The 26,352-nt window shown below is 47.7% G+C and overlaps 1 protein-coding gene across 3 annotated transcripts in view; it reads right to left on the reverse strand.

Moving 5' to 3' along the window:
• Window positions 1-1,137: 1,137 nt before the first annotated feature.
• EFTUD2 (elongation factor Tu GTP binding domain containing 2) overlaps window positions 1,138-26,352 on the reverse strand; it is a 52,142-nt gene continuing 26,927 nt past the window's right edge. For 2 of the 3 annotated variants that reach the window (XM_032163868.2, XM_032163867.2), the window contains 18 exons: window positions 24,292-24,416; window positions 20,456-20,519; window positions 19,974-20,064; window positions 17,074-17,209; window positions 15,799-15,926; window positions 14,858-15,051; window positions 12,397-12,508; window positions 11,868-12,008; window positions 11,013-11,114; window positions 8,715-8,797; window positions 6,559-6,645; window positions 6,198-6,324; window positions 5,911-5,998; window positions 5,169-5,287; window positions 4,948-5,042; window positions 4,078-4,231; window positions 3,372-3,479; window positions 1,138-3,031 (listed from right to left, as the gene is read on the reverse strand). In XM_032163868.2, coding sequence (XP_032019759.1) covers window positions 2,936-3,031; window positions 3,372-3,479; window positions 4,078-4,231; window positions 4,948-5,042; window positions 5,169-5,287; window positions 5,911-5,998; window positions 6,198-6,324; window positions 6,559-6,645; window positions 8,715-8,797; window positions 11,013-11,114; window positions 11,868-12,008; window positions 12,397-12,508; window positions 14,858-15,051; window positions 15,799-15,926; window positions 17,074-17,209; window positions 19,974-20,064; window positions 20,456-20,519; window positions 24,292-24,416 — 2,050 coding nt within the window. In that variant the 3' untranslated portion in view covers window positions 1,138-2,935. The remainder of the gene's footprint in view (window positions 3,032-3,371; window positions 3,480-4,077; window positions 4,232-4,947; window positions 5,043-5,168; window positions 5,288-5,910; window positions 5,999-6,197; window positions 6,325-6,558; window positions 6,646-8,714; window positions 8,798-11,012; window positions 11,115-11,867; window positions 12,009-12,396; window positions 12,509-14,857; window positions 15,052-15,798; window positions 15,927-17,073; window positions 17,210-19,973; window positions 20,065-20,455; window positions 20,520-24,291; window positions 24,417-26,352) is intronic. The other variant, XR_009215089.1, reaches the window with a different exon arrangement.

Genomic DNA, 26,352 nt, shown 5'->3' on the forward strand with positions numbered 1-26,352 from the left:
AAAAAAAAAAAAATCTTTTTCTCTTATATCTTTTCTCTCTTTCTCTTTCTGTGGTAAAGTTATTGGTGTAATAGTCAATTACATTTATGTATTCCTATTGTATTCCGTTGTACTTCCCACCCCTCATCCTTGTTGATTTTAGTTTTGGAATATATTAAACATTAATATGGTTCAAAAGGAAAAATCTACATTTTATAATTGCAGTAATATTTCATTCAGGAAAGAAAAAAATGGATGATAAAACCATTGAGGTTTTACTCAGAAGGTATACTGAAAAGTCTTATTTCTTATCCTTCCCTTCCAGTATCATTAGCTTTTAGTTTATCTTAGTTGTCTTCATTTTTACAGGTATAAGCAGATACATATTATATATATATATTCTCATTTCCCCTTTCTTGTACAAAAGATAGCGTAGCATCCATGCTGTTGTACTTTTAAATACTCTTTTGTATCTTGTTTTCATAGAGATTTTTCTTATTTTTATAGCTTTGTCACACGTTGTGTAGATTCCATAGGTTTTCGGCCAATATCCTAGGTCTGAGCATTTAGGCTGTTTCCAGTGTGTCAGTTTCGCAGATAACCTTGCAACCAATAACCTGTGTATTTGCTTTCCATGTTACTTATGGAGATGTACCATCGGGGTAACTTCCTGGAACTGACACCTGGCATGTCTAAAACAGGGCATCGTTTTCCCAAAACTTTTTCACTTTCATTTGCCAGTACTGAATGGCACCATTATCTATCCTATTACTTATGCAGAAATAAAGGTATCATCATTTCCTCTCATATCTAGTTTGTCAGCAAATGCAAATTATGGATTCTTAGCCTTTCATTTTTTTCTACCTTCATTTTCTTATAGGTCTTCTTAGTTGGTTTATTATACTAGCCTCCTAACTAGCCTCATTTCTCTCCTAATACTCCCTACTGCTACTAGACGTGTCTTTCGTAAAGCCAAGTATTTGTTCATTTCACCCAGACCTTCCTCTGTCCAGATCTTCCATTTCCTGACCTCTACCTACTTCCCTAGCCTAATCTCTAACCACTTCTAACCCTAGTGAGCTACTTGTAGATTCCCCAGACATATCCTGTCCTATCAAGCCTCTTTTGCACGGGAATGTCTTTTTTTTACCTTCTACATTTCTTTCTTTCTTTGTTTCTTTTTCTTTCTTTCTTTTTTTTTTTTTTTTTTTTTTTTTTTACCATTTTTGTGGAGAATGGGGTCACACGTGTTACCAGGCAGATCTCGAACTCCTGGGCTCAAGCGATCCTCCTGCCTCTGCCTACCTAAGTGCTGGGATTACAGACATGAGCCACCGCGTCCAGGCCACATTTCATTTTAATAACTTTCAAGCAAGACTTTTTGCTAGGTCAGATGTAGTTCCCCTGTTTACCCTTAACATCCTGCGCTTGCCTACATTGACTTGTCCGTCAACGTAGGGGAGGCTGCTGGGTGGAGGCTGGGTGACCAAGGAAGAGGGGAGCCAGGGCTGGGCCTGAGGGTTGTCTGAAGCTTGGGAGTCACAGTCTCAGCACCTAGGAAAGCAAGAATCTAGGGGCTAAGGTGCAGGAAGGGCAGAGGCTGGCCAGGCAAGGAGGCCAAAAGTTTCTGGAGCTACATGGGGCAGAGAAGAGCTGGATGGGGAGGTTCCTGAGCAGGCAGGGAGCAGGATTCTGGATTACCACGTGCTGGTGCTGGCGGCAGCCTCCTGCTGAGCTCATCTCAGGGTATAGAGCTGGAGTGGGGGCAAGGATGAGACCCATCACAGTGGCAGCCCCAAATTAGAAGCATCCTTTGATCCCAAACTCAGACGTGGAGTTAATCCTTTCCAACTGCTGGAATGGGGTAGAGTGAGGCTGCTGGTTTTCTGAGACCCCAGTCAAGGTGGAAGCAGGTGGCTACCCCCTAGGTTTTCATGCTAACTCTTCCTTTGGGAGGAGATGAGGAGTGGGAGAAGTGCCCCAGCCCTCAGGTGACCATTAGCCTTACCCCTCCTCTGGCGAGGTGAGTGCCCCCTTGCCCTGGCCGGGGCACAGGATGGCACAGGATGCTGGAGAGAAGTAGGACTCCTGTAAGAGCCGGGGCTGTCTGACTCCCCTAAATCAATCTCTGGTACATTCCTAATAAAGCAGTTTTGAGGAAAATCAACAGACTCTTTTTCACTGGGGGAGAACAGAGTGAGGGACTGGCGGTAGCTGGGGAGAGGACTTGGAGTAAATGGCTGGAAATCAAAGTGCTCTGGCCCCCTACTCCAGGGCAAGGGAGATTCTTAGGGGAGGCAGCAGTTTCCTGAGGAGGTGGTGGGGTAGACCTCTGATCCCATGAACCCAACAACTCCCAAGCCATCTTAGGTCCCACCCAGAAGCAGCATGGAGTGGGAGCAAGGGGGCAATAATGGGGCCTTGGCGCTCATGGGAACGCTGAATTAAAAGGCAGGCGGCTTCCCTGGGGACCCAGGCAGGAAGGAGGCTGCAGCTGGAAGCACACGCAGTGAAGCCTCTTGGGAGATGACATATATTCACAGTGTAAGCACCAGACGGGGCAGGGGAGACGAGGATGAAAGGAGCAGAGCAAGACAGAGGTCAGAATGTTCTGTTCACTTGCAAACCATGGCTAAGGTCAAACTTGTAGAAAATAAAATCCCATGTAAATCCCAAAGATAGTGCCCCTTGGGGTTTCATCCCCTTCTCTTTCTGTGAGCCCAAGCTCCTCTCTTTTCCTTGGGAATGGAGCCCGGCAGAGGCCACAGAAGGAAGCAGGAGGCCAAATGCTCCTCTCTCACTGGGGCTCTGGGTTGGAGGTTGGTGAGTTGTTCAAGATGGCAACAGCAGCTTCCAGACTCTGACAACACGAAGGCCACATCATACGAGGTCTCAGCTTCAAGTACAGGAGTTGCAGCCCACTGTAGGGAGCAAAAGCTCCCAGGAGTCCATGCACTCACATGGGGTAATTGAGTACAACATCCTGTTTGGCAAGTTCCAGCAACATAGGATCATCGAAGAATTTGCTGATGCTGACATCTTCACTGAGGCCCTGCAGGGAATGGGGCAAATACAAGAAAGCCCGAGGTGGTCGCAGACTGAGCGAGGAGACTATCCAAGACCTGTGCTCAGTGGGGAGGCTAGTGGTGGCTGGAATGTAGGTGGTGGTGTTTCAGGAGCCCTGCCTTTAGGGTACTATCACATGGGAGGATAAGGCTCTCCTTTCCCAATGAGATTGGGGCCCAGGTCTGGTTGCCTAAGGAGTATACAGATCATATCTCTACATTGGAAAAGTGTCCCTTAGGAAAAGGGGCCAAAAGAAAGAGAGAGAGATCCTGCTTCTGAGAGTCCTGGGGGGTTGAGGGATGGCAACAGGCCCAAGGGAGACATACCTTCCTACGGCGGGTTTTGATCATGAATTCCCGGGCCAGGTGAGGAGCTGGCTGTGGCTCCAGGGGGCGGATGACAATGCTCTTGTCCAGAGGATCACCAGGCACAATCTAAAAGGCAAAGGAATTTCAGATGGCCCAGGCAGAATTCTCAGAAGATTCAGGCCCAGAAGCAGGACTCTTCTTATTTATTTTCTTCTTAAATTTATTACTTATTATTATTTTTTTGAGATGGAGTTTCGCTCTTGTCTCCCAGGCCCGAGTACAATGGCATGATCTTGGCTCAACGCAACCTCCACCTCCCGGGTTCAAGCGATTCTCCTGCCTCAGCCTCCCAAGTAGCTGGGATTACAGGCATGCACCACCACACCTAGCTAATTTTGTATTTTTAGTACAGATGGGGTTTCTCCATGTTGGTCAAGCTGGTCTCAAACTCCTGACCTCAGGTGACCTGCCCGCCTCGGCCTCCCAAAGTGCTGGGATTACAGGTGTGAACCACCATAGCCAGCCCTATTATTTCTTTTTTTTTTTTTTTTTTTTAAACTGAGAGACACAGATTCAAGTTGCCCTGAATATATGCTCCCCAGAGGAGGACTCTTCTCCAGGATGCTGTACACCTCACTTAGGGATTGGAGAGGGATCAGGACAGAAGGGGATGAGGCTTGCAGAGGTGGGAAGCCAAGTCCGCCAGCCTGCATTGCTTTCTCACCTGCCAGTGGTGGAAGACAGACAGAGAAAAGGCTTGTCCCTGGGTGTGAGTCCGGAGATCAGTCTCAAAGCCAAAAGAGTCGATGGCTGGGATAAAAGCTTTGATGGTGTACAGAGGAGAGCCTGGGATGGGTGCATCCTGAGTCACGTGCCCCCTGAGACAGAAAAAGAAAGGCTGAGCCTCTAGTCACACACAGGCCAAAAGCCAAGAAGCAATCCAGCATTTGCTGTTCCCAAATGCATTCCAGCCCAGAGTTACCATCAAAGAAAGAGTAACCAAGAATGTTCTACAAAAAGCAGAAAAGGCTCAGGGCTCTCAGTATAATTCCCTGTGGAAGTCAAAGTGGCAGCAACCTCTGGGCAGAGGACAGGAGTGGGACGGTGAAGGGACAAGGGCCCAAAGACATTCCCATCACTGATTTGCCTCAGCACTGCCTCCAACAGCTCTGTGAGGACGGGATCCCAAAAGAAATGTCAGTATGTCAGTCTTGTTGTCGCCCAGGCTGGAGTGCAGTGGCGCCATCTCGGCTCACTGCAAGCTCCACCTCCCGGGTTCACGCCATTCTCCTGCCTCAGCCTCCTGAGTAGCTGGGACTACAGGCGCCCACCACCACGCCCGGCTAATTTTTTGTATTTTTAGTAGAGACAGAGTTTCACTGTATTAGCCATGTGGAGAAATGTCAAATTTTAATCTGCAGAAAAGCTGGGGCTTGCCTTCCTCCGTTCCTACTTCCTTCTGGATAATCAGCTCACGGGGTTTCCTGAGTGAGGAGGGTAGAGGAGGCCAACCTCTCCTCCCTGCAGGAGCCGATGTGACTCCTGTTCTGCTCTTGCTCTCACCACTCTCCCTAACATGCCTGGGGCTGCTCACCTGCGCCTGGCCAGGACGGTATAAACTGCAGAGACGCAATCTGCAGGGGCCTGGACCTCTACAAAGTAGTAAGGCTCCATCAGACGAGGAGTAGCCTGCAGCAGAGCAAGAAGAAAGGCCCCTCAGCTTGGGGAAGGCTGGGGGCCTAGAGTCCCACTTGCTCCTTCACTTAGTCCCCTGTCCAGTGAAGCAGATGGTCCCCTACCGCCCCATTCTCTTACCATGAGGAAGGCAGAGTAGACAACTCTCCTGGCTGTGGGGATGATCTGGCCCCCGCCCCGGTGCAGGGGCTCCTGGGCAACCACTGCATCCAGGATCTTAAACTTGACATTCCGAATCACTGTAAAGGAGGTGGAGGGAGTGACTGGGGAGAGGTTCTGGGCCTGTCATGGGGCCATGGCGGAGTAGCAGTCTCCTGCAACACTGCAGCTGTCTTGCAGTCATGAAAGACATGGTACAGAAATCACATGGGAGGTGGGCGTTCTAACTGAATGAGCAAGGCCCATGGCAGAGGTCAGAAGTTAAGCGTACGTTCTTAGTGTTTGCTTCAGGCCATGCGCAGACTTAGAGCTTTCCTAGAAGTTTATTTCCTTCTTCTGCACATATTTACATTTTTGTGGATGTAAAATAAATTCCAGAATTGTACATTTGGTCCATGAAGCCCAATTAGGTCTATAAACCACTCCAATCTCATCATCCTCTTGATATCTCTTCTCAAATACATCCAACACCAAACCCTTCTCAGAAATGAGGAGCAAATGACAGTTTAGAAATGACTTAAATTTCCAGGTTATACCACCAGGATAAGGAAGAAGGGAAGAAGCTGGCCCAGGACATGGGATGGTCCTGTGTACCCCAAGCTGCTTCTCCTGCCGGGTCCTAAAGATGGTGAGCCCATCCCACCCATATGCCTGGCTGCAAGAACCCTCGAGGACTGGGGTGGGGGAGTGCTGGTGGACTTACATTCATCACAGAGGGGGCCCTCCCTGGTTCCCCACTGGAAACCTTGAACGATGCTGTCCTTCACTGAGCCAAGAAGAGCCTTGTCCACCTACAGAGAAACATGAGGCCTCCTTAGCAGTCGCCCTGGCAACAGCTGAAGCATTTAGAGGGAGAAGACAGATGTGCCTGTAAGGGGATACTGTCCTTCAGCAGAGGACACAAGATACTTTTGGGAAAAGAACACTTTGTAGTTTCTTCCACTCCAAAGGTTAGAGACCACCACCCAGTTCCCATCAGTTCTGCTGTACCTCGGAGGGCAGAGTATCATCCACCAGAATGTTGGGGCCAGTCGCATCAGGGCCAAAAGCCCAGATGGAACGGGCAGCCAGCAGATCCCAATCGTACTTGGTCTGGAAGAACTCTCCCAGCTTCTTCCTGGGGAAAGGAGGAGACAATGGAGCTGTCGGCCAGCTCTGTGATTGCTGGTCCTGGAGCCACAGACCCTCCCTTCCTGGAAGACAGTCACTTCATCCTACCCACTGTGCCCAGAACAAGAGCAAAGGCAAAGACATAAATGCTTCCCAGAAAGATGTGTGCTCTTAGAGACCCGGCAGGTAACTGTGGCATCCCTGCCTCCTTTTGACCCTGGCGTCAGAGCCCTGTTCTCACCTGTTCCATGTAATCTGGACCACCTCATTCTCTATGTCCTCTGCCAGGCCCTTCTCAAGAGGCTCAGCAATCATGGTGATCTTGTTCCTGGTCAGAATGGAAATGGGTGGTGAGGACGGCTAACAGAACAGAAGAGGCATTCCTAAGAAAATGGTAACAAGATGGACAGCTGAGGAAGTGACATCAGTGAAAGCCACAGGGGCCAAGTGTGGTGGTTCAGACCTTTAATCCCAGCACTTTGAGAGGCCAAGGCGGGAGGATCACTTAAGCCTGGGAATTTGAGGCTGCAAAAAGTGGAGTGCTCACACCACTGCACTCCAATCTGGGTGATACAGCAACACACTGCCTCTTAAAAACAAACAGCCGGAGGTGGTGGCTCACCCCTGTAATCCTGGCATTTTGGGAGGCCGAGGTGGGCGGATCACGAGGTCAGAAGATCAAGCCTACCCTGGCCAACATGGTGAAACCCATCTCTACTAAAATACAAAAAATTAGCCGGGCGTGGTGGCATGCACTGGCGCGTGCCTGTAATCACAACTACTCAGGTTCAGGCAGGGGAACCACTTGAACCCGGAAGGCAGAGGTTGCAGTGAGCCGAGATTGTGCCACTGCACTTCAGCCTGGTGACTGTGCAAGACTCCATCTCAAAAACAAAACAGAATAACAACCAAAAAAACCAACCAACCAAACAAACAGAGCCTGGGCAACAAAGCAAGAGACCCCATCTCTATAAAAAATTAGCCAGCCAGGCATGATGGCTCACACCTGTAATCCCAATACTTTGGGAGGCTGAGGCAGGCAGATCATGAGATCAGGAGTTCAAGACCAGCCTGGCCAACACAGTGAAACCCCATCTCTATTAAAAATACAAAAATTAGCTGGGTGTGGTGGCACTCACTCCCTGTAGTCCTAGCTGCTTGGGAGGCTGAGGCAGGGGAATTGCTTGGACCCAGGAGGCAGAAGTTCCAGTGAGCCGAGTTCGAGCCACTGCACTCCAGCCTGGGCTACAGAGACTCTGTCTCAAAAGAAAAATAAAAAATAAAAAAATAAGCCAGGTGTGATTAGCACACCTGTAGTCCCAGCTACTTGGGAGGCTAACGAAGGCAGGAGGATCACTTGAGCTCGGGAGGTTGAGGCTGCAGTGACTCATGGTGGCACCACTGTACTCCAGCCTGGGTGACGAAGTGAGACCCTGTCTCAAAAAAATAAAAAAATAAAAAAAAAGTAAAGCCACAGTATCAGGGGCAAGGTAGACCAAAAAGGGCAAAGGGCTCATCTTTCTTTCATTTCAATCTACTGGTCTTTATAAAAGTAAGGTTTAAGCTGGGCGTGGTGGCTCATGCCTGTAATCCCAGCACTTTGGGAGGCTGAGGCGGGTGGACTGCCTGAGGTCAGGGGTTTGAGACCAGCCTGGGCAACATGGCGAAACCCCATCTCTACTAAAAATACAAAAAATTAGCCGGGTGTGGTGGTGCGTGCCTGTAATCCCTGCTACTGGGGAAGCTGAGGCACAAGAATTGCTTGAACCTGGGAGGCAGCAGCTACAGTGAGGTGAGATCGTGCCACTGTACTCCAGCCTGAACGACAGAGCGAGACTCTGTCTTAAAAAAAAAAAAAAAAAAAAGTAAGGTTTAAGCTGGGCATGGTGGCTCACACCTGTAATCCCAACACTTTGGGAGGCCAAGGTGGGAGGAACACTTGAGCCCAAGAGTCCAAGATCAGTCTGGACAACAAAAAATAAAAAAATTAACAGATGGCCTGGTGTGTACCCATAATCCTAGCTGCTTGGGAGGATTGCTTAAGCCCAGCAAGTTGAGGCTGCACTCCAGCCTGTGTCAAAAAAAAAACAAAAAAACAAAAAACAAAAAGTGAGTAAGGTTTGGAGTAAACTTTTAAGATAGTCATTTTATAAAGACAAAGTGGCAGTTATGAAACTCCTCTTGGGAATACCCAAGGCAAATAATCCCATGTCATTGTGTTCAAAGGCAGAAGGGCTGAGAGGGCTGGAGTGAAACTCAAGTATTGTAAGCACCCCCCACTCTGAGCTGTAGAGGTCTCTATGTGCATAGTGCTCACGGTGGGGGTGGAGGTGGAAGATAAAGGAGAGAGAGTGTCCAGGAGGGTGCAGTCCCGGGGACACTGTGCTCCCAACTTACTTCTTATTTGGCGTTTCAGCAAAGCACTTGAGGGAGGATGTTTCCACCACCGTCTCACAAAACGTGACAACTGGGTCAGCCACCTAGGAAACAGAAAATAAATTACTGAAGCGAGGTCTAATTTTGTTGGAAGGGCAACCATTTACCTAATTCAGAAGCTCCCTTGACACTACCTCTATGAAAATCCCAACTGCCTTAATCAGCACAAGTGACAAGTACAACAGCATGTTAAAAGAGCTGTCCAAACCATCACCAAAAAGCCCGAGAAAACTTACTGTAGTAAAGAAATTAGATTCCTGAGCCAAGAGTAAGTGGGGTATCAAACTAGGGCCTTAATTCTAGTCTTCAAAGGTAGCTCTCAGCATCCGTTCGGCCATCCACCACCATTCACTGAACAACCCCCATGGGTCTGACAGAGCTGGTGCTAGAGACCCACTGGCGTGCACCCATGCCATTCTCAACCCACAGCATCTGAGTGAAGCTCTGCCCTGAAGCCCCAACATGGTCTGCTGCCCAGGAAACCTAGTGTTTTCTTTTTTTTTTTTTTTTTGAGACGGAGTCTCGCTCTGTCGCCCAGGCTGGAGTGCAGTGGCACGATCTCGGCTCACTGCAAGCTCCGCCTCCCGGGTTCACGCCATTCTCCTGCCTCAGCCTCTCCGAGTAGCTGGGACTACAGGCACCTGCCACCACGCCCGGCTAATTTTTTTGTATTTTTTAGTAGAGACGGGGTTTCACCGTGGTCTCGATCTCCTGACCTCGTGATCCGCCCGCCTCGGCCTCCCAAAGTGCTAGGATTACAAGAGTGGGCCACCGCGCCCGGCCGAAACCTAGTGTTTTCTATGACACCAATCCTTCCTCCTTCCTAGATACATCAGTAGAGGAGTCTACAAAGGGTACTGAGGGTCTCCACAGGGCCTTGGAGAAAATACATCTCAACTAGGACAAGGAGGCCAAGCAACACATGGTTTGAGGGGCTACATCAAGGCTTGACAAAGAATCTGGGAGACAGTCCCCACTCTCTCCTTGAAACCACCCACTCTGAGACCTAATCACCACCCATGGGTTAATTGTTTAATTGTGCAATTATTTCCCTAACAAAGGACCAAGAATAACTTTGGCTTGGGAGCCTTTATTTTCTTTTTCCTTTTTTTTTTTTTTTTTGAGACAGAGTCTCGCCCTATCACCCAGGCTTGAGTGCAATGGTACGATCTTGGCTCACTGCAACCTCTGCCACCCGGTTTCAAACAATTATCCTGTCTCAGCCTCCTGAGTAGCTGGGATTACAGGTGCCCACCACCATGTCTGGCTAATTTTTGTATTTTTAGTAGAGACGGAGTTTCACCATGTTAGTCAGGCTGATCTTGAACTCCTGACCTCAAGCAATCCAACCGCCTTGGCCTTTCAAAGTGTTGGGGTTACAGGCGTGAGCCACCGTGCTCGGCCTGTTTTATTATTTTTCAATGCATTTATTTTTTGAGACAGGGTCTTGCTCTGTCACCCATGCTAGAGTGCAGTGGCATGATCATAGCTCACTGCAGCCTCGAACTGCTGGGCTCAAGCAATCCTCCTGCTTCAGCCTCCAGAGGAGCTGGGACTACAGGTGCAAGCCACCACACCTGACTAATTTTTATTTTTTAGTTTTTTGAGACACGGTATGACTCCATCTCAAAAAGGAGAGCAATGGCACAATCATTGCTCATTGTAGCCATGACCTAGGCTCAGGTTGGGGAGCAATGGCACAATCACAGTTCATTGCAGCCTTGACCTTCTAGGCTCAGGTGATCCTCGCACCTAAGCCCCCCAGTAGCTGGACTACAAGTACATGCCACTGCACTGGGCCAGTTTGTAGAGACAAGGTTTCACTATGTTGTCCAGATTGGTCTCAAACTGGGCTCAAGCAATCTTCTCCCCTCAGTCTCCCAAAGTGCTGCGATTACAGGAATGGACCACCACGCCCAGCCTGGCTAATTTTTTTATCTTAATTTTTGTAAGGACAGTGTCTCACTTTGTTGCTCAGGTTGGTCTTGAATTCCTGGCTACAAGCAGTCCTCCCACCTCGGCCTCCCAAAGTGCTGGGAGTGAGCCACCAAGCACGGCTGAGCCTTGATTTTAAACGTATGACACGGCAGAAGGGGGCAAACCAGTTCTCAAAAACCTTCCCATATAAGGAGCAACAAATCACGGTTTTCACAAACACATGTACTCTCTCTTCCCTTGGAGCTTCCCAGGAATTCAAGGATTTGGTCACTTGTGAAAGTCTGGACCGTGAACCCAGCTCCTAGCCAGATACTGCTCTACCTTGATGTCTATCTCCGAGTACATCTTCCGCAAATCATGCATCACACAGTCCAGGTAGAGCTCCCCGGTGCCCAGGATCACATGCTCGCCAGACTCCTCCACCTGAAACACAACAGGCAGTCACAGCCTGGATTCTCTTATGCCAGCAAAAGCACATACAAACAAAATAAAGGCCAGAGCAGACAAGAAGGTGCCTATCAGAAACAGCTACTACTTAGCATCTGTTCCAGCCTCTTCAAGAAGGTTCAGTGAGGAGCATCTGCCTATGAGTGGGTCCTCAAGGCACCAGGACCACTCAGCATGGTGCTACTAGGTGTGAAGTCAATGATTTAATTCCCATCTTAATGATTTAGGTCAAACTCTACCCTATATCCATGGACATAAGCTAGCCCTTTAACCCTCCTGGCCTGCTACCTGGAAAGGTACACTGGCAGGCTCATAGTGTACAAGGATCAGAGTAACGACTCACTTTTCCTTCTCTTCTCGAGAAAATCAATTCAAGGTATACTCGTTAAGAAATGTATTTTTTCTAGATAAAGACATCTGGGGAACACAAATACACACACACACACACACACACACACACACACACACACAACCTTGTCCTGTACCCACCACTGCCCCCTCCTGCACAAGTCTTGTTTTAACACACACACACACACACACACACACACACACACACACACACACGTCTTGTTCTGCCTTCACATGACAGCCATAGGCTGGGCTTGCTCCTGACACAGGTTCCTGGAAGCAGCAGATCACAAACACCTGATGGATGTGAAGCGGTGTGCAGCTCTGCCCATTCAGCTGGGGACAGTGGGGCTTGGCAGCTGCTGCAGGCCATGGGCATACCTTGGTGGTGAGGGATGGATAGCTCTTGTTGACCTTGCGCAGGCCATCAAGCATCTTGGGCAGCTCTGAGGGGTTGACTGGCTCCACAGCAATCTTGATAACAGATGTGGTATTGAACTTCAAGGGCCGGAAAATCTGAGCCTGAGATCCAAAGCACAAAGGATTGAGGGCAACTGGCATGAGCAGGCACAGAAAGTGCAGAGATGTGAGACGAGAAGAGGACTCGCTTAGGATCAGACCATGTATTCCCCAACCAGGAGCCTGGTGCTTAGTGGGGGTAACCTGAAGGGCCATTTCTTCCCAGGTATTCTGGCAGAACAAAGAGAGGAGGAAAAGAATAAAAGGCACACGTCCTAATTCCTCGTATCTGAACTGAGTACAGGGAGAATCCAGCAGGGTCACATCTAGAAGGCTAAGCCTGAAACTAGGACATGGCAATGACTCTGGATTAGTCTCCTGTTTGTGCTCATGTGTGTCCCTGGGACCATCTAGCTTAAGCCAACCCAGTTGGTCTCTTCAGAAACTCTACCTCCTCATTGCCTCGGGGTTCGGTTATGGTTGCTGTCTTCACAATTGGTTGATCAACACCTTCAATCAGAACCCAGTTGCCAGCAGGAACACGGTTCACCTCGATATGGTACCTGAAGCAATGTCCAATAAGCAGCAGTGAAACTTAGGCAGAGCATTCATTCCCTAATTTTTCTTTTTTTTTTTGAGACAGGATCTCACTTTGTTACCAGGCTGGAGTGCAATGGCACAATCTTGGCTCACTGCAGCCTCAAACTTCCAAGGTTCCAGTGATCCTTCTGCATCAGCCCCCCAAGTAGCTGGGACTACAGGCACGCACTACCATGCCCAACTAATTTTTGTATTTTTTGTAGAGACGGAGTTTTTTCACGTTGTCTAGGCTGGTCTTGAACTCCTGAGCCCAAGCGATCCTCCTGCCTCAGCCTTCCAAAGTGCTAGGATTACAGGTGTGAGCCACCACATCCGGCCTATTCCACAAAAATTTACTGAGTACTTGCTGCATGCCAAGAGCATGCACACACACACACATACACAACCTTGTCCTGTACCCCCCATCACTGCCCCCTCCTGCACAAGTCTTATTTTACCACACACACACACACACACAGTCTTGTTCTGCCTTCACATGACAGCCATAGGCTGGGCTTGCTCCTGACACAGGTTCCTGGAAGCAGCAGATCACGAACACCTGATGGATGTGAATGTATAAAAACATATACATTCTAGCAGGGTAGAGATACAGTAAACAATCATTATCCACATACGTATGTGGTTACAAACTGATGGGCATTATGAAAGAAAAGTACAAGGTATTTCTGTGAGGACATAACAGGAAAATCTTATTCCAATTGCAGGCTCATGGTAAAAAGCTGCCCAAGGTGTCGACTGTAAGGGGCTAGCAAAAGCATCACAGAAGGCCAGGCGTGGTGGCTCAGCCTATAATCCTAGTGCTTTGGGAGGCTGAGGCAGGTGGGTGGATCACCTGAGGTCAACATGGTGAAACCTATCTCTACTAAAAATACAAAAAATTAGCCGGACGTGGTGGTGCACACCTATAACCCTGGCTACTCAGGAGGCTGAGGCAGGAGAATTGCTTGAACCCGGGAGGCAGAGGTTGCAGTGAGCCACGATCACGCCGTTGCACTCCAGCCTGGATGAGAGAGAGAAAAAAAGAAAAAGAAAAAAAAAAAAAAAAAGGCTGGGAGCGGTGGCTCACGCCTGTAATCCTAGCACTTTGGGAGGCTGAGGCAGGTGGATCACGAGATCAGGAGATCGAGACCATCCTGGCTAATACGGTGAAACCCATCTCTACTAAAAATACAAAAAAATTAGCTGGGCATGGTGGCGGGTGCCTGTAGTCCCAGCTACTTGGGAGGCTGAGGCAGCAGAATGGCGTGAACCCAGGAGGTGGAGCATGCAGTAAGCCGAGATCACAGGCACAGCACTCCAGCTTGGGAGACAGAGTGAGACTCCATCTCAAAAAAAAAAAAGCATCACAGAAAATTTCAACTTTCCCAGCTCTTCAATATTCTGCCTTTTGGCATTTAGGGCGGATTTGACAAAAGGGGCCACCATTGAGGCAGAGTAGCCACCTTAGGGAACATGAATGCCTTGGTTTAACTTGTCAACTGGGAAACCAAACTCATAAACTGACAAGTAGCCCAGAGGCCCAAGCTAAGTTTGACTCTGCAGATTGGGATGCTACAAGGGATCCAGTGAAGCCTTCTCTCGTGGTCAAAGAGTAGACAGTGGAGTTGGAGAACAATTTCTTTTGGGAAGAGACACAAAGATTATGACTTAAGGAACACAGGAGAGGAAATGAAAAGAGGATTAAGATGAGTAACAATGGAAATCCTGCTACAAAAGTTCATACAAGCTTCATGCTTTCCAAAGGGCTTCAAGATGGCGTGTGGTGGCTCACACCTGTAATCCAACACTTTTGAGAGGCTGAGGTGGGAGGATCACTTGAGCCCAGGAGTTGGAGACCAGTCTGGGCAATATAGTGAGACACTGCCTCTACAAAAAATTTAAAAATTAGCCAGACATGGTGGTGTGTGCTTGTAGTTCCAGCTACTCGGGAGGCTGAGGTGGAAGGACTGCTTGAGCCCAACAGGCGGAGGTTGCAGTGAGCTGACATTGTGCCACTGTACTCTGGCCTAGGAGACAGAGTGAGACCCTGTCTCAAAACAAACAAATAGGGCTAAAAAAAAAAAGTTCACACGAGCCACCCAAAGTGCAACGGCAAAGCTTCTGGCACTATTCCAACAGTAGCTACCTTTGGCCCCAGCAAACCTGGGACAGGAAGAACTAGAAGTCAATAGCCCTGCGGAGGGAGAGTCACTTTATCCCCTCTTGCACAGAGCCTTGCAACTACTTCCAAGGAGGATCACTCCTTCCAGCTCCATGGGGGCAGCCCCTGGATAGACACCAAGGCATACCCCTGGGGCTCTGGCTGGCAGTACCTGGCCACAGAAATCCAAAGGCGGCCCACGGTGCATATCTGGGAGTCTTCCTCATCCTCCAGGGTGTAGTTCTCCCCCAGTACCTTCACAGGCTGCCCAGCATGAATGGTGCCACTCAGCACCCGGCCAAAGGCGTGAAACTGGACTCCATCATCTGTGCTGTACATCTTAGTAGTGTGGCACATCAGGGGGCCCTGGAAGAGGGGACAGGATGCAGCTTCAACCACATCTACGCTCCGGGGAAGTACTACTCCCCGCCATCTTCCTTGACAGCAAGGACATGAGCTCTATGAGGAGCTAGAGAAAGATGAGGCAGTCTCATCTCCAAACTATGTTCTACCCCATCCCTCTAAGGAGGATGAATAGGAGACATAGCAGAGCAAAAAATATTCTCCTCTTTTTTTGGGGGGGAGGAGAAGGGCATTGAGGAAGAGACACAGATTTAAGATGGCAGACCAGCACTACTGACAAGATTACTTACTGTCCCAAATTTCCCCTTAAGATGTAAGTCAATTCTCAACTGGCTGTGTATTTATGATAAGAAACTAGACGGCCTAAGAAATGGCTGGGAAAGATGTTTTTAAAAGCCAGGACTGACAAGATTAGCTACCATTTGTTGAATCTTTAGTATCTGCCAGGCAACATGCTGAACACAACCGTAACACTTCCTTAATCTTATTTAAATCTCATAACAACCGCTCACATTTTATTATGCTTGTGTTATAGACCAAGGCCTTGAGGCTCAGGAAATGTGAGTAATGTTCCCAAGGTCACAGCACTAGCGGTTGCAACATCAGGCTCTGCATTCAGGCCTGACTGTGCTCATGGGGATGGGGAGGCAAGGGTGGGAAAGTGGGCATTACTCCTGTGACCAGAAATCAGTATCCCCACACAGGAAGGGGAAAAAAAAATCAGAGAACCGGGGAGCCATGTGCCCTTACATCAGGGTCACAGTCACTCATAGCCTCGCCGAGGTCGGAGTCCACACCACCGGTGTAGGTGTGCTCAATCTTGGGCTTGGCGCCCACCTTTGGAGAAGGGATATGCTGCACACACATGTCCACAAAGCCTGTGGATGGAGAAGAGAAAGCCATTACTACATGCCTTCCCAGGGAGCACGAGCAGGAGTTACTGAACCATTCACAATGGTCAGAAAGCTCAAAGTGCGGGGACTGATTGTTAGCTCTAAAAGCTCTGGCACTATAGATAGTGATAGCCTGCTTCCTGGGAATGTGCTGCTAAAAGATTTGGAGTCACCCTGATGCCAGAAAAGAGCAAGAAGCAGGTATCAGTGGTACAAGTTCCTTGGAACTCAGCTGACAAAAAGTTTAAAGTACATCGGTCTATGAACTTTTATTGGCTATACGCATTTACATGGAACGAAATAAGCACCCCATCTAACATCTACTTAAAACAATTCCTGACCTGACTCCCACTGAGAAACACTGCATGCATCTCTATTCAATAAGTTACCCCCTTTTCCGAACACATTAATAAACCACACAAGAGGGAGCCCCCATGAGCACATTGGGATAGGCCTGTCTGCCTTCAATGATATCTGGTGTGCCAGACTGATGGGCAGACCAAAATAAGCTATTAAAACTACGTACCTTGGGGGCCCAGACACCTAATTCCCACCAGACTTAGAATCAGAGACTGCTGAGAAGACCCTCAGCCATCACCCTTTCCACTTCCCTGATTTTACAGATAACAAATCAGAGTCATGAAGAATTAGGTGGCTGGCCCAGGGTCATCTCATGGAATGGACAGGGCAGGATCGAGACAGACTCAGGTGGTTTTTTTCAACCAGTCCAGCGTCTTTCTGCTGTATCACGTGCCTTCTGTGTAACTAACCAAGTCTCCCAAGTCCTAGCCTAGCGCTTTTTGCACTATTTCACACCACCCAAGCATCCACCTTCCCGGCTGCCCCCTGGAAAATATACCAGAACCACAGAGCCTGACTCCCCATCTCATTTACTTGAACACTCCTCCTGGCAGGAAAATGTAATTCCTTTTGGTTCCCAAGATAGAATGTGTGCCATAATCCACTAAGGAAAGCAGCTAGAAAAAACACCAGTGTTTTGTATCTCAATCTGTGGTTTGTTGAAAAGATCCTCAGATTTCTGACCTCCGTCGCTGGGTGAGGAAAAATTGCTGTGATACCTGTGGCAGGGCACGAGGATGACAGAGTTAAGGGGCCACGAGCACGTTATTACCTGTGAACTCGCCAAAGAACTTTTTGCAGACCAGCCTGAGCAAGGGGCGGATGTTCAGCTTCAGCTCCTCCTTCGTCAGGTGGATGCCAAGCTCGTCTAGGGTCCGTGGGAGGCTGGTGTCCACGTCACCTACAACCTGTGAGGGTGTAAGACACCATGTCAGCTGTAGTGAGGGCCTGAGCATAGTGCTAGAGGGAGACAAGGGAAGTCCAAAGACATATCTGAAAAACTCCTTCACAAGGCTCTCTTCTATGGAGACAACGCTCTTGGCAAGGACAAAAGTTTGGTTTCAGCGGCATCTCTGCTACCTACCCTTCAAACCATAGGCAAAGCCAACTTGGTTACCTCCCCATCCCAGCCTAAAAACCAAGCACTCAGATTGATTGCTCCCAGTGCTGCCCCCTGGTGTCTGAAAAGCAGCATCTCAGCCCACTCAAAAACTCCGTTACCTATTAAATAGAAGTCTATTTACAGACTTCTCACATTTAGAGGATCATTGTGCACTGGAAGGAACCAAAAAAGGTCACCTCGCTGTGGATCCTGTCAGGGCAGGGCCAAGCTAAATCACCCTCAGCAGACTCAAGGTCTCTACTGAGGCAGGCTCTATAAATTTTTTTTATTAATCCATTCCAGTCTGACATAAGGTATTAAGTATTTTTCAGCATTAATAAATTTTAATCGCTATTTTATCTTGTTGCTAGGTTGTGCTGTTTTGTCCACTGGAATGGCCACACACATTTTGTGTGTGTGTGTGTCCACTGTGCTTATTAAATACCTGCATATTGTATTACTGTCTTGGGAGAAAGGTCTGTATGAAAATTCCTATAATTTTTGCTCCTTTAGTCCTATCTTTTAGGGAGTACAAATTCATATAAATGTCACGTTACATTCCTTTTTTTAGGGACAGGGTCTCACTCTGTCACCCAGCCTGGAGTGCAGTGGTGTGATCATGGCTCACTGCATCCTCCACCTCCTGGGCTTAAGTGATCCTCCTGCCTCAGCCTCCCCAAGTAGTTGTGACCACAGGCACACACCACTACAACAGCTAATTCTATTTTGTGTGGGGATATAGGGTTTAGCCATGTTGTCCAAGCTGGTCTTGAACTCCTGATCTCAAGCGATCAGCCCACTGGGACCTCCCAAAGTGCTGGAATTACAGGCGTGAGCCACCACATCCGGCCATGTTATATTCTTTGCTTCTCAGCATTCCACATGCTTAATTAAATCCTTACCATTTCCTGACAAATGATTTCAATCTGACAAGCATCACATATTGTGCAAACAGTTATGAAAGCAAAGTTCATACAAACATGCTTTGTTTTGTTTGTTTCTCAGACAGGGTCTCACTCCATCACTCAGGCTGGAATGCAGTGGTGTGATCATGGATCACTGCAGCTTTGACCACCAGGGTTCAAGCAATCCTCTGGCCTCAGCCTCCTGAGTAGCTGGGACCACAAGTGCACACCACCACTCCCAGTTGATTTTTTTTTTTTTTTTTTTTTTGAGACAGTGTCTTGCTCTGTCACCCAAGCTGGCGTGCAGTGGCACAATCTCAGCTCATTGCAGCTTCTGCCTCAAGAGTAGCTGGGATTGCAGGCATGAGCCACCATGCCTGGCTAATTTCTGTATTTTTAGTAGAAATGGGGTCTTGCCACGTTGCTCAGGCTGGTCCTGAACTCCTGGACTCAAGTGATCCTCCCGCCTTGGCCTCCCAAAGCGTCTGGATTAGAGGCCTGAGCCACTGTGCCCAGCTCAGACATACTTTTAGTGGTTGCAAAGCGGTTCATTTCATGGGATGTACCATCACTCATTTAATCAGATTAATGAGCATAACTGACAAACATTTAACTTATTTCCAGTTTTTTCCCTTTTCCTGCTGTTACAAACAATGCTATAAGCTGAGGTGGTGGGCTCCTGCCTGTAATCCCAGCACTTTGGGAGGCCAAGGCAGGAGGATCACTTGAGGCTAGAAGTTTGAGACCAGCTTGGGGATAATGGGAAGACCCTGTCTCTACAAAAAATTTTTAAAAAGTTAGCCAGGCATGGTAGCTTGCACCTGCAGTCCCAGCTTCTCAGGAGGCTGAGGTGGGAGGATTGCTCAAACCTAGGAGTTTGAAGCTGCAATGAGCTATGACCATGCTATTGCACTCCCACCTGGGCTACAGAGTGGGACCCTATCTCTAAAAAACAAAAACAACCAACCAAAAATGCTATAATAAACACTTTGATTTGTATGAATAACCAGGAGGACTTTCACAATTATATCTGTAAGTTAAATTTCCATAACTGAAACGATTAGTTCTAAGTGTCACATTCCTCTCAACAGTCAAGATCTGTTCATAAACCTGCTCCAGGAGAAGCCTTTTCTTTCATACCTTCTCCCTTTCCTTTGATTTTTTTTTTTTTTTTTGGAGACAGAGTCTCGCTGTGTCGCCCAGGCTGGAGTGCAGTGGCGCGATCTCAGCTCACTGCAACCTCCGCCTCCCGAGTTCAAGCAATTCTCTTGCCTCAGCCTCCCGAGTAGCTGGGACTACAGGCACCCACCACCATGCCCAGCTAATTTTTTGTATTTTGGTGGAGACGGGGTTTCATTGTGTTGCCCAGGTTGGTCTCGAGCTCCTGAGCTCAGGCAATCTGCCCACCTCGGCCTCCCAAAGTGCTAGGATTACAGGCATGAGCCACCGTGCCCAAGCCCCTTTCCTTTGATTTTAATAACATTGAGAGTAGTGTAGTGTTCTGGATCCAGAAGATTACTTCTGGAACAATTAGTGACCAACAACCACCCTTATACTTAACATAAAACTGAGCAGGTTTAGGGACAGAGGGACGTGTGAGTTCACCAGCTCTTCCACACTGTGCTTGTAAGAGCAGATCTGCCCAGTGTGACCTGACACACTCACCTGGGCGAGGATCTTATAAAGGGGCTCCAAGATAAACTCCACGAAACTTCTCTGGGAGCTGCTAGTTGGGGCCTTTTTGGTGAACTTTCGCCTAAAAGGAAAAATAAGTTCTGAGTGACCCGGAGGAAAAGGCACTATCACTGATCCCAAGAGGCATCGTCTAAGTGCTGAATCTGAACAACAGCCCAGGGGAGGAATGTGTGTGTGACTGTAAAGTTTCCAGAGACAGATTCCTGGAAGGATACATGGTTATGACCTTCCTGGATGCCTGAGCTGGGCTGTAAAGACTTCAGGAGAAATAGCTTCTCACCAGATCAGAGCTTAGGAAGCCAACCCATTTAGGGGAGGAAAGACAGTAGTTTACATTAAAAAAAAAAAAAAGTAGGTATTTAATCTTTGAACTCAGAGAATTTCACTATCTGTTCTCACTTACTGGGTAAATGATCACCCCTCTGGAAAATCACGTCCCATACTCTACTTACGTCTTAGGGTTGAAGTAGATGTCACCCCAGAGTCTTTTAGCAAATTCTTGGTAATTAATGTCACCTATGGGAGAAGCCACACGATTATAATCTACCTAGCAAAGTGTTGTTCAAAATTCTGTTTGAGGTGCCACAGGTGGTTCACAGCTGAGAACTTCTAGCACTTTCCTTTCCGGAGTCCAGGCATTTCCTTCTAACCAGACAGGAAAACGGGGACACTGAGGCACGAAGAAGGACAAGACTGGTCCAAAGTTGACAAGGCTGTGCTGGAGCCAAAATGAGAACCCAAACCTCTCCATCTCCACCAAGCACTAGGATTGAACTATGGACAAGAGCATGGGTTACATGTTTTCCTTTGATGGAACAGGGTCACCTACTGTGTGGCATCCTCTATCTGCATCTAAACCCTGTCCCTTCTGGAAGGGAAATTTAATGGTTCTTTCACCCTTTCCTGATGTAGACAAGCTCGACTCTGCTGCCAATGTGGGCCACCTTCCAACTGCAGCATCACCATAAGGTTGTGGCTAGCCCTAGGCCTCAGGTAAGCACTTACTCAGCCCTCTCGAGAGAAAACACCAAAGCCAACCTTTGGCTCATCTTTTACCAATTAATATTTTTAGTTTGACTATAACTGCTAATCCTGGTCAGACTATACCAAACAACTATGGCTTTTAAAAGTCAAGACTTGAGTAACATTCAATTAGATAACTGATATCACCAACTACCTCCTGGATATTTCTACCCAGATGTCAGACTGTCCCCTCTCACCTTGTATGGGATAAAGGGAATGTATCCGCTTTTTCCGAAAGTCACATTCCCCTTCAGACTTCTCTGTCTCCATCAGTATGGTTACCACCAAAATTTCATCTAAACTCGAAATCTTTTTCTTCCCTACTCTGTTAATTACCAAATTCTCCCCTTCTTTCCCACATTGTTAGTTACTGAAACTTTCCTTCCTCTGAACCACTGAATGTTTATGCCCTCTGTTAGTGCTCTTACCATGTAGCATAATCACTGAACTTTTTTTCTTTGAGACAGGGTCTTTCTTTGTCATCCACACTGGAGTGCAGAGGGACAACCTTGGCTCCCTGCAGCCTCGACCTCACTGGCTCATGCAATCCCCCCACCTCTGCCTCCCGAGTAGCTGGGACTACAGGTGTGCGCCATCACGGCCAGCTGATTTTTAAAATTTTTTGTAGAGACAAGGTCTTACCATGTTGCCTAGGCTGGTTGTGAACTCCTGGCCTCAAGTGATCCTCTACTTTGGCCTCCCAAAGTGCTGGGATTACAGGCATGAGCCACTGGACCTAGCCTGAACTTGAACTCTTCTCCTTGGTTTAACATTCCACTGTTACCTGAACAGGCCATGACTAACACCACCTGCCTCTGTGCCTCTTTCTCCAGCCCTGCAAGTCTGGAATTCTTGGCTTTCACTCTCTATTTGCCCAAGCCCCATCTCCTTCCCTCGGCTTTACCTGACTCCAAGCCATTGAGGCTGACCCCCACCCCAGCCCTAAATTCTCTCAGCTGTATCTGCCTACAGCAGATACTTGGCACTCAGCTCACACTATCACCTCACATTGCCATTCATCACTCTGTGGGATTCTGTCCATCCACTGGATGAAGTTTCTAGAAGTCCAAAGTTGTTCATGATGCCTTATTGTATTATATTCCTAGCGAAAGCACATGGTATCAGTTTTGGTAGTAAGGTGTAAATGGATTCTAGTTCCAACTCTATTAATAAGTTCTGTGACCATGGGCATAGTTTCCCCCCCATGTAAAATGAAGAGGAAGGACTCAATGAATATGGCTTTCCATGATAATGCTGCTGCAGCCCAGCCCATAGCTAGCTCTGGCATAAATGAACAGTGGGTTCAAAGGATGAGCAACAATCTCGCCCGAGGCTGAGGATCATTTTCAATCAAAATTGGAATCATCTCTGCATTATAATTACAAAAGGGTTTTGGATTTTGCTTCACATGCTCATACAATGGACATTTAGAAACACATAAACTTCTACTGGAACCCTGTTCAGTTTAATTTCATTTATTGTTCAGCTACCCATTTTTTAAAAAGAGCCATCTAGAAATAACTGATATATACATCTAATAACAAGAAAATGGTCAATGGCCCAATGCTGTGTGAAAAACACAGATTACATATGTATACAGTTGACCCTTGAATAACATGGTTTGAATGTCTCGGGTCCAATTATACATGGACTTTTCTCCCGCCTCTGCCACCTGAGACACCAAGACCAATGCCTCCTCTTCCTTAGCCTGCTCAATGTGAACATGACGAAGATGAAGACCTTTACGATGATCCACTCCCACTTAATGAACAGTAAATGTGTTTTTTCTCATAATTTTCTTTGTAACATCTTCTTTTTTCCAGCTTACTTTATTATGAGAATATAGTATATAGGCCGGGCATGGTGGCTCATGCCTGTAATCCCAGCACTTTGGGAGGCCGAGGTGGGCGGATCACGAGGTCAGGAGTTCGAGACCAGCCTGACCAACATGGTGAAACCCCGTCTCTACTAAAAATACAAAAATTAGCTGGGCATGGTGGCATGCACCTGTAATCCCAGCTACTCAGGAGGCTGAGGCAGGAGAATCGTTTGAACCCGGGAGGTGGAGGTTGCAGTGAGCCGAGATCGCGCCACTGCACTCCAGCCTAGGCAACAGAGTGAGACTCTGTCTCAAAAAAAAAAAAAAAAAAAAAAAAAGACCTAAATTTTTCTTTTCTTGGTTTTTGAGACAGGATCTTGCTCTGTTGCCCGGGCTGGAGTGCAATGGTACAATCATGGCTCACTGTAGCCTCAACCTCCTGGGCTCAAGTGATCCTCCCAAGTTGGGACTACAGGCCAGTGCCACCATGCCCAACTAATTTTTTGTATTTTTTTGTAGAGATGGGGTTTCGCCATGTTGCCCAGGCTGGTCTTAAACTACTGGGCTCAAGTGATGTGCCTGCCTCAGCTTCCCAAAGTCCTGGGATTACAGGCGTGAGCCACTGCACCTGGTCAAAAAAGACAGAACTTTAATCCCCCATTTTTTTTCACAAGAGCAAAGGGCTCCATGCTAAGAGTGCGGCAGGACAACTGACTGGCAAGAATAGAAACGCTGATGCTCCACCGCCTACTGGTCATGAGACCTCTCATGGAGCCTGTCTGCTTGACTCTAAAAACGGGGTAACAGTGACTTCCCTCTAAGGAATTGTAACATTGAACACAGAAAAGACTCTCAGTGCACAATTCCTATTGGAATCTGAGGTAACTGGGGAAGTGCAAAGATGAAGAGCCAGGGAGTCTCTCACAGTGGGAATCTGGTCTCAACGATCTGGTGTTGAGGCTCCAGGAACCCATGATAGATATCATGCGGCTGGGCATGTTAGCAGAGGCCTGTAGATGCTGGCTGCAAGGTCACCATGAGTTCTCAATTAGACCCATGAAATTGATGTCTGCCTCCATACGGCTGGCTAGAAGCACTAACAGTGAGGGAGTTGCCACCTGTGAGAAGGTCTGAAAGTGCCTGTGGGCATGGATGATTCCTGTTTTACAAAACCTGTCTCACTCTAGGAGAGACTTTTATTCCTAAAATGACCTCCTTCTTATCCCATGTCCTCCTATTCACTTTTATTTTTCTATTATTTAGAAACCACTTAGCCTGAAGAAAGGGTCTCAAGGCCAGAAAGACCCCCAAATGTGATAATAACAGGTGATAAAATGTTCCCCCAGCAGGGTGCTCTGAGACGAAGCCAATTTCTGAGCCATTCAGCAGCAAAGGCACACAGAACTCAGGGGAAGCTGGTGAGACAGACTGCCAGCCAGCGCTTACCAAAGGTGTCGGCGTAGATCTTGGCAAAGGAGCCCAGCGTGAAGCAGATGCTGTACTGGGAGCTGGAGAAGCAGACGTTACCCAGGAGTGGGGAAAGGATCAGGTTCTCATCAGTGGAATACATGCTGAAACAGAGACAGTGGTGAGCATAGTGCCAGGCTGCAGCATCCCAGACGCACTGCCAAGGGGAAGGGCAGGAACTCAGTATCACAGCCACTCTCCAGCCCTCGGAAGGGACTTGTGCAAGACACTCAGTTTTGCCAACAGCCTGGTCCAAGAAAGTGACATGATGGAGCTGTTCCCTAATTCCCAATAACAAGTTGATTTCCCAGAGCTGGGAACATTCTGCACAATCTTGGAAAAGTTAACTGCACCAGACAGACAAGGGGAAACCTAGAGGACAGAGACAAAAACCTCAGAACACAGGAAACGAATCTAATGTGATAAGATAGAAATACAGAAATACATTTGAGGAAAAACCTCGATTTCACAAATACAAGCAGACATAAATATCGTTTAAAAAAGAAGAAAGGAAATGAAGAAAAGCAACTCTGCTCTTTACCCTCACTGCCATACTCTTTGTTCTTTTGTGTTTGGCTTTTACAGTGTTAAAACTTTCAATCTTAAAAGCCATGCAGAAACCACGAGCATCTGAGTTCACTAACATTTATAAGAGAACCAGCTGTACAAGGGGATCAAATCCACAACCCTAGCCTTATTGGCACATTATCTTATGGAATTTCCCAATATAGAAATAAAGGTATGGCTTATAAAGAACAGCCCCCTACCCCATTGCACTCTACCCCCAACTTATGCTCCCTAGAGGCAATTGCTTTCAACACTTTTAAAGCTGCTTTTAGAGTATTTACCTTCAGGTTTCTAAGTAATTTGTTTATGTTGCTTTTTCTTGCTTGGAGGTTCTTTTGTTTTTGAGACAGGGTCTTGCCTTGTTGCCCAGGCTGGAGCACAGTGGTACAATCACCATTCACTGTAGCCTCGATCTCTCAAGCTCACACAATCCTCCCTCCTCAGCATCCCAAGTAGCTGGGACTGCAGGCATGAACCACCAAGCCTGGCTAATTTTTGTAGAGATGAGATACAAAAGCCATGTTGCCGAGGCTTGAACCCTGAAATCCTGGGCTCAAGCAATCTCCTGCTTGGCCTCCCAAAGTGCTGGGATTGTAGGTATAAGCCACTGTGCCTGGCCTCTTATTTAGAGGTTTGAAACATGACCTCTTGACTTCCTATTTTAGTAAGTCAGGTTAAGTTCAGCCCTATCCCACCTCCTACTTTTTTTTTTAAAGACGGAGTCTTGCTCTGTTGCCCAGGCTGGAGTGCAGTGGTGCAATCTCGGCTCACTGCAAGCTCCGTCTCCTGGGTTCACGCCATTCTCCTGCCTCAGCCTCCTCAGTAGCTGGGATTACAGGCGCCCGCCACCATGCCCGGCTAATTTTTTTTGTATTTTTTAGTAGAGATGGGGTTTCACCATGTTAGCCAGGATGGTCTCGATCTCCTGACTTCGTGATCCGCCTGCCTCGGCCTCCCAAAGTGCAGAGATTACAGGCGTGAGCCACCGCGCCCGGCCTTTTTTTGTTTGTTTAAGAGACAGGATCTCACTCTGTCACCCACATTGGAGTACAACAGCACAATCATAGCTCACTATAACCCTGAACTCCTTGGCTCAAGTGATCCTCTTGCCTCTGCCTCCTGAGTAGCTAAGACGACAAACACATGCCAGCATGCCAAGCTAATTTTAAAATTATTTTTTGTAGACACAGAGTCTAGCTATGTTGCCCAGGCTGGCCTTGAACTCCTAGCCTCAAGGGATCCTCCCGCCTTGACCTCTCAAAGTGCTGGGATTACAGGCATAAGCTATCACGCTTGGGCTTTTTATTAAAATATATTAGTCATTTCATCCTTTGGACTCATGATGTCACACTGGGCTCTAGTCATTCTCAGTCCTTGCAGAGATGGGGTGAAGACACTCCTTTTGAAAAACAGTGCTACACACTGGGAAGGCTCCTGAAGGTAACCGTCTCTAGCCACACAGGTTCCATCCCC

Source organism: Hylobates moloch, unplaced genomic scaffold, assembly GCF_009828535.3.
Source record: "Hylobates moloch isolate HMO894 unplaced genomic scaffold, HMol_V3 SCAFFOLD_10, whole genome shotgun sequence".
Taxonomy (NCBI): domain Eukaryota; kingdom Metazoa; phylum Chordata; class Mammalia; order Primates; family Hylobatidae; genus Hylobates; species Hylobates moloch.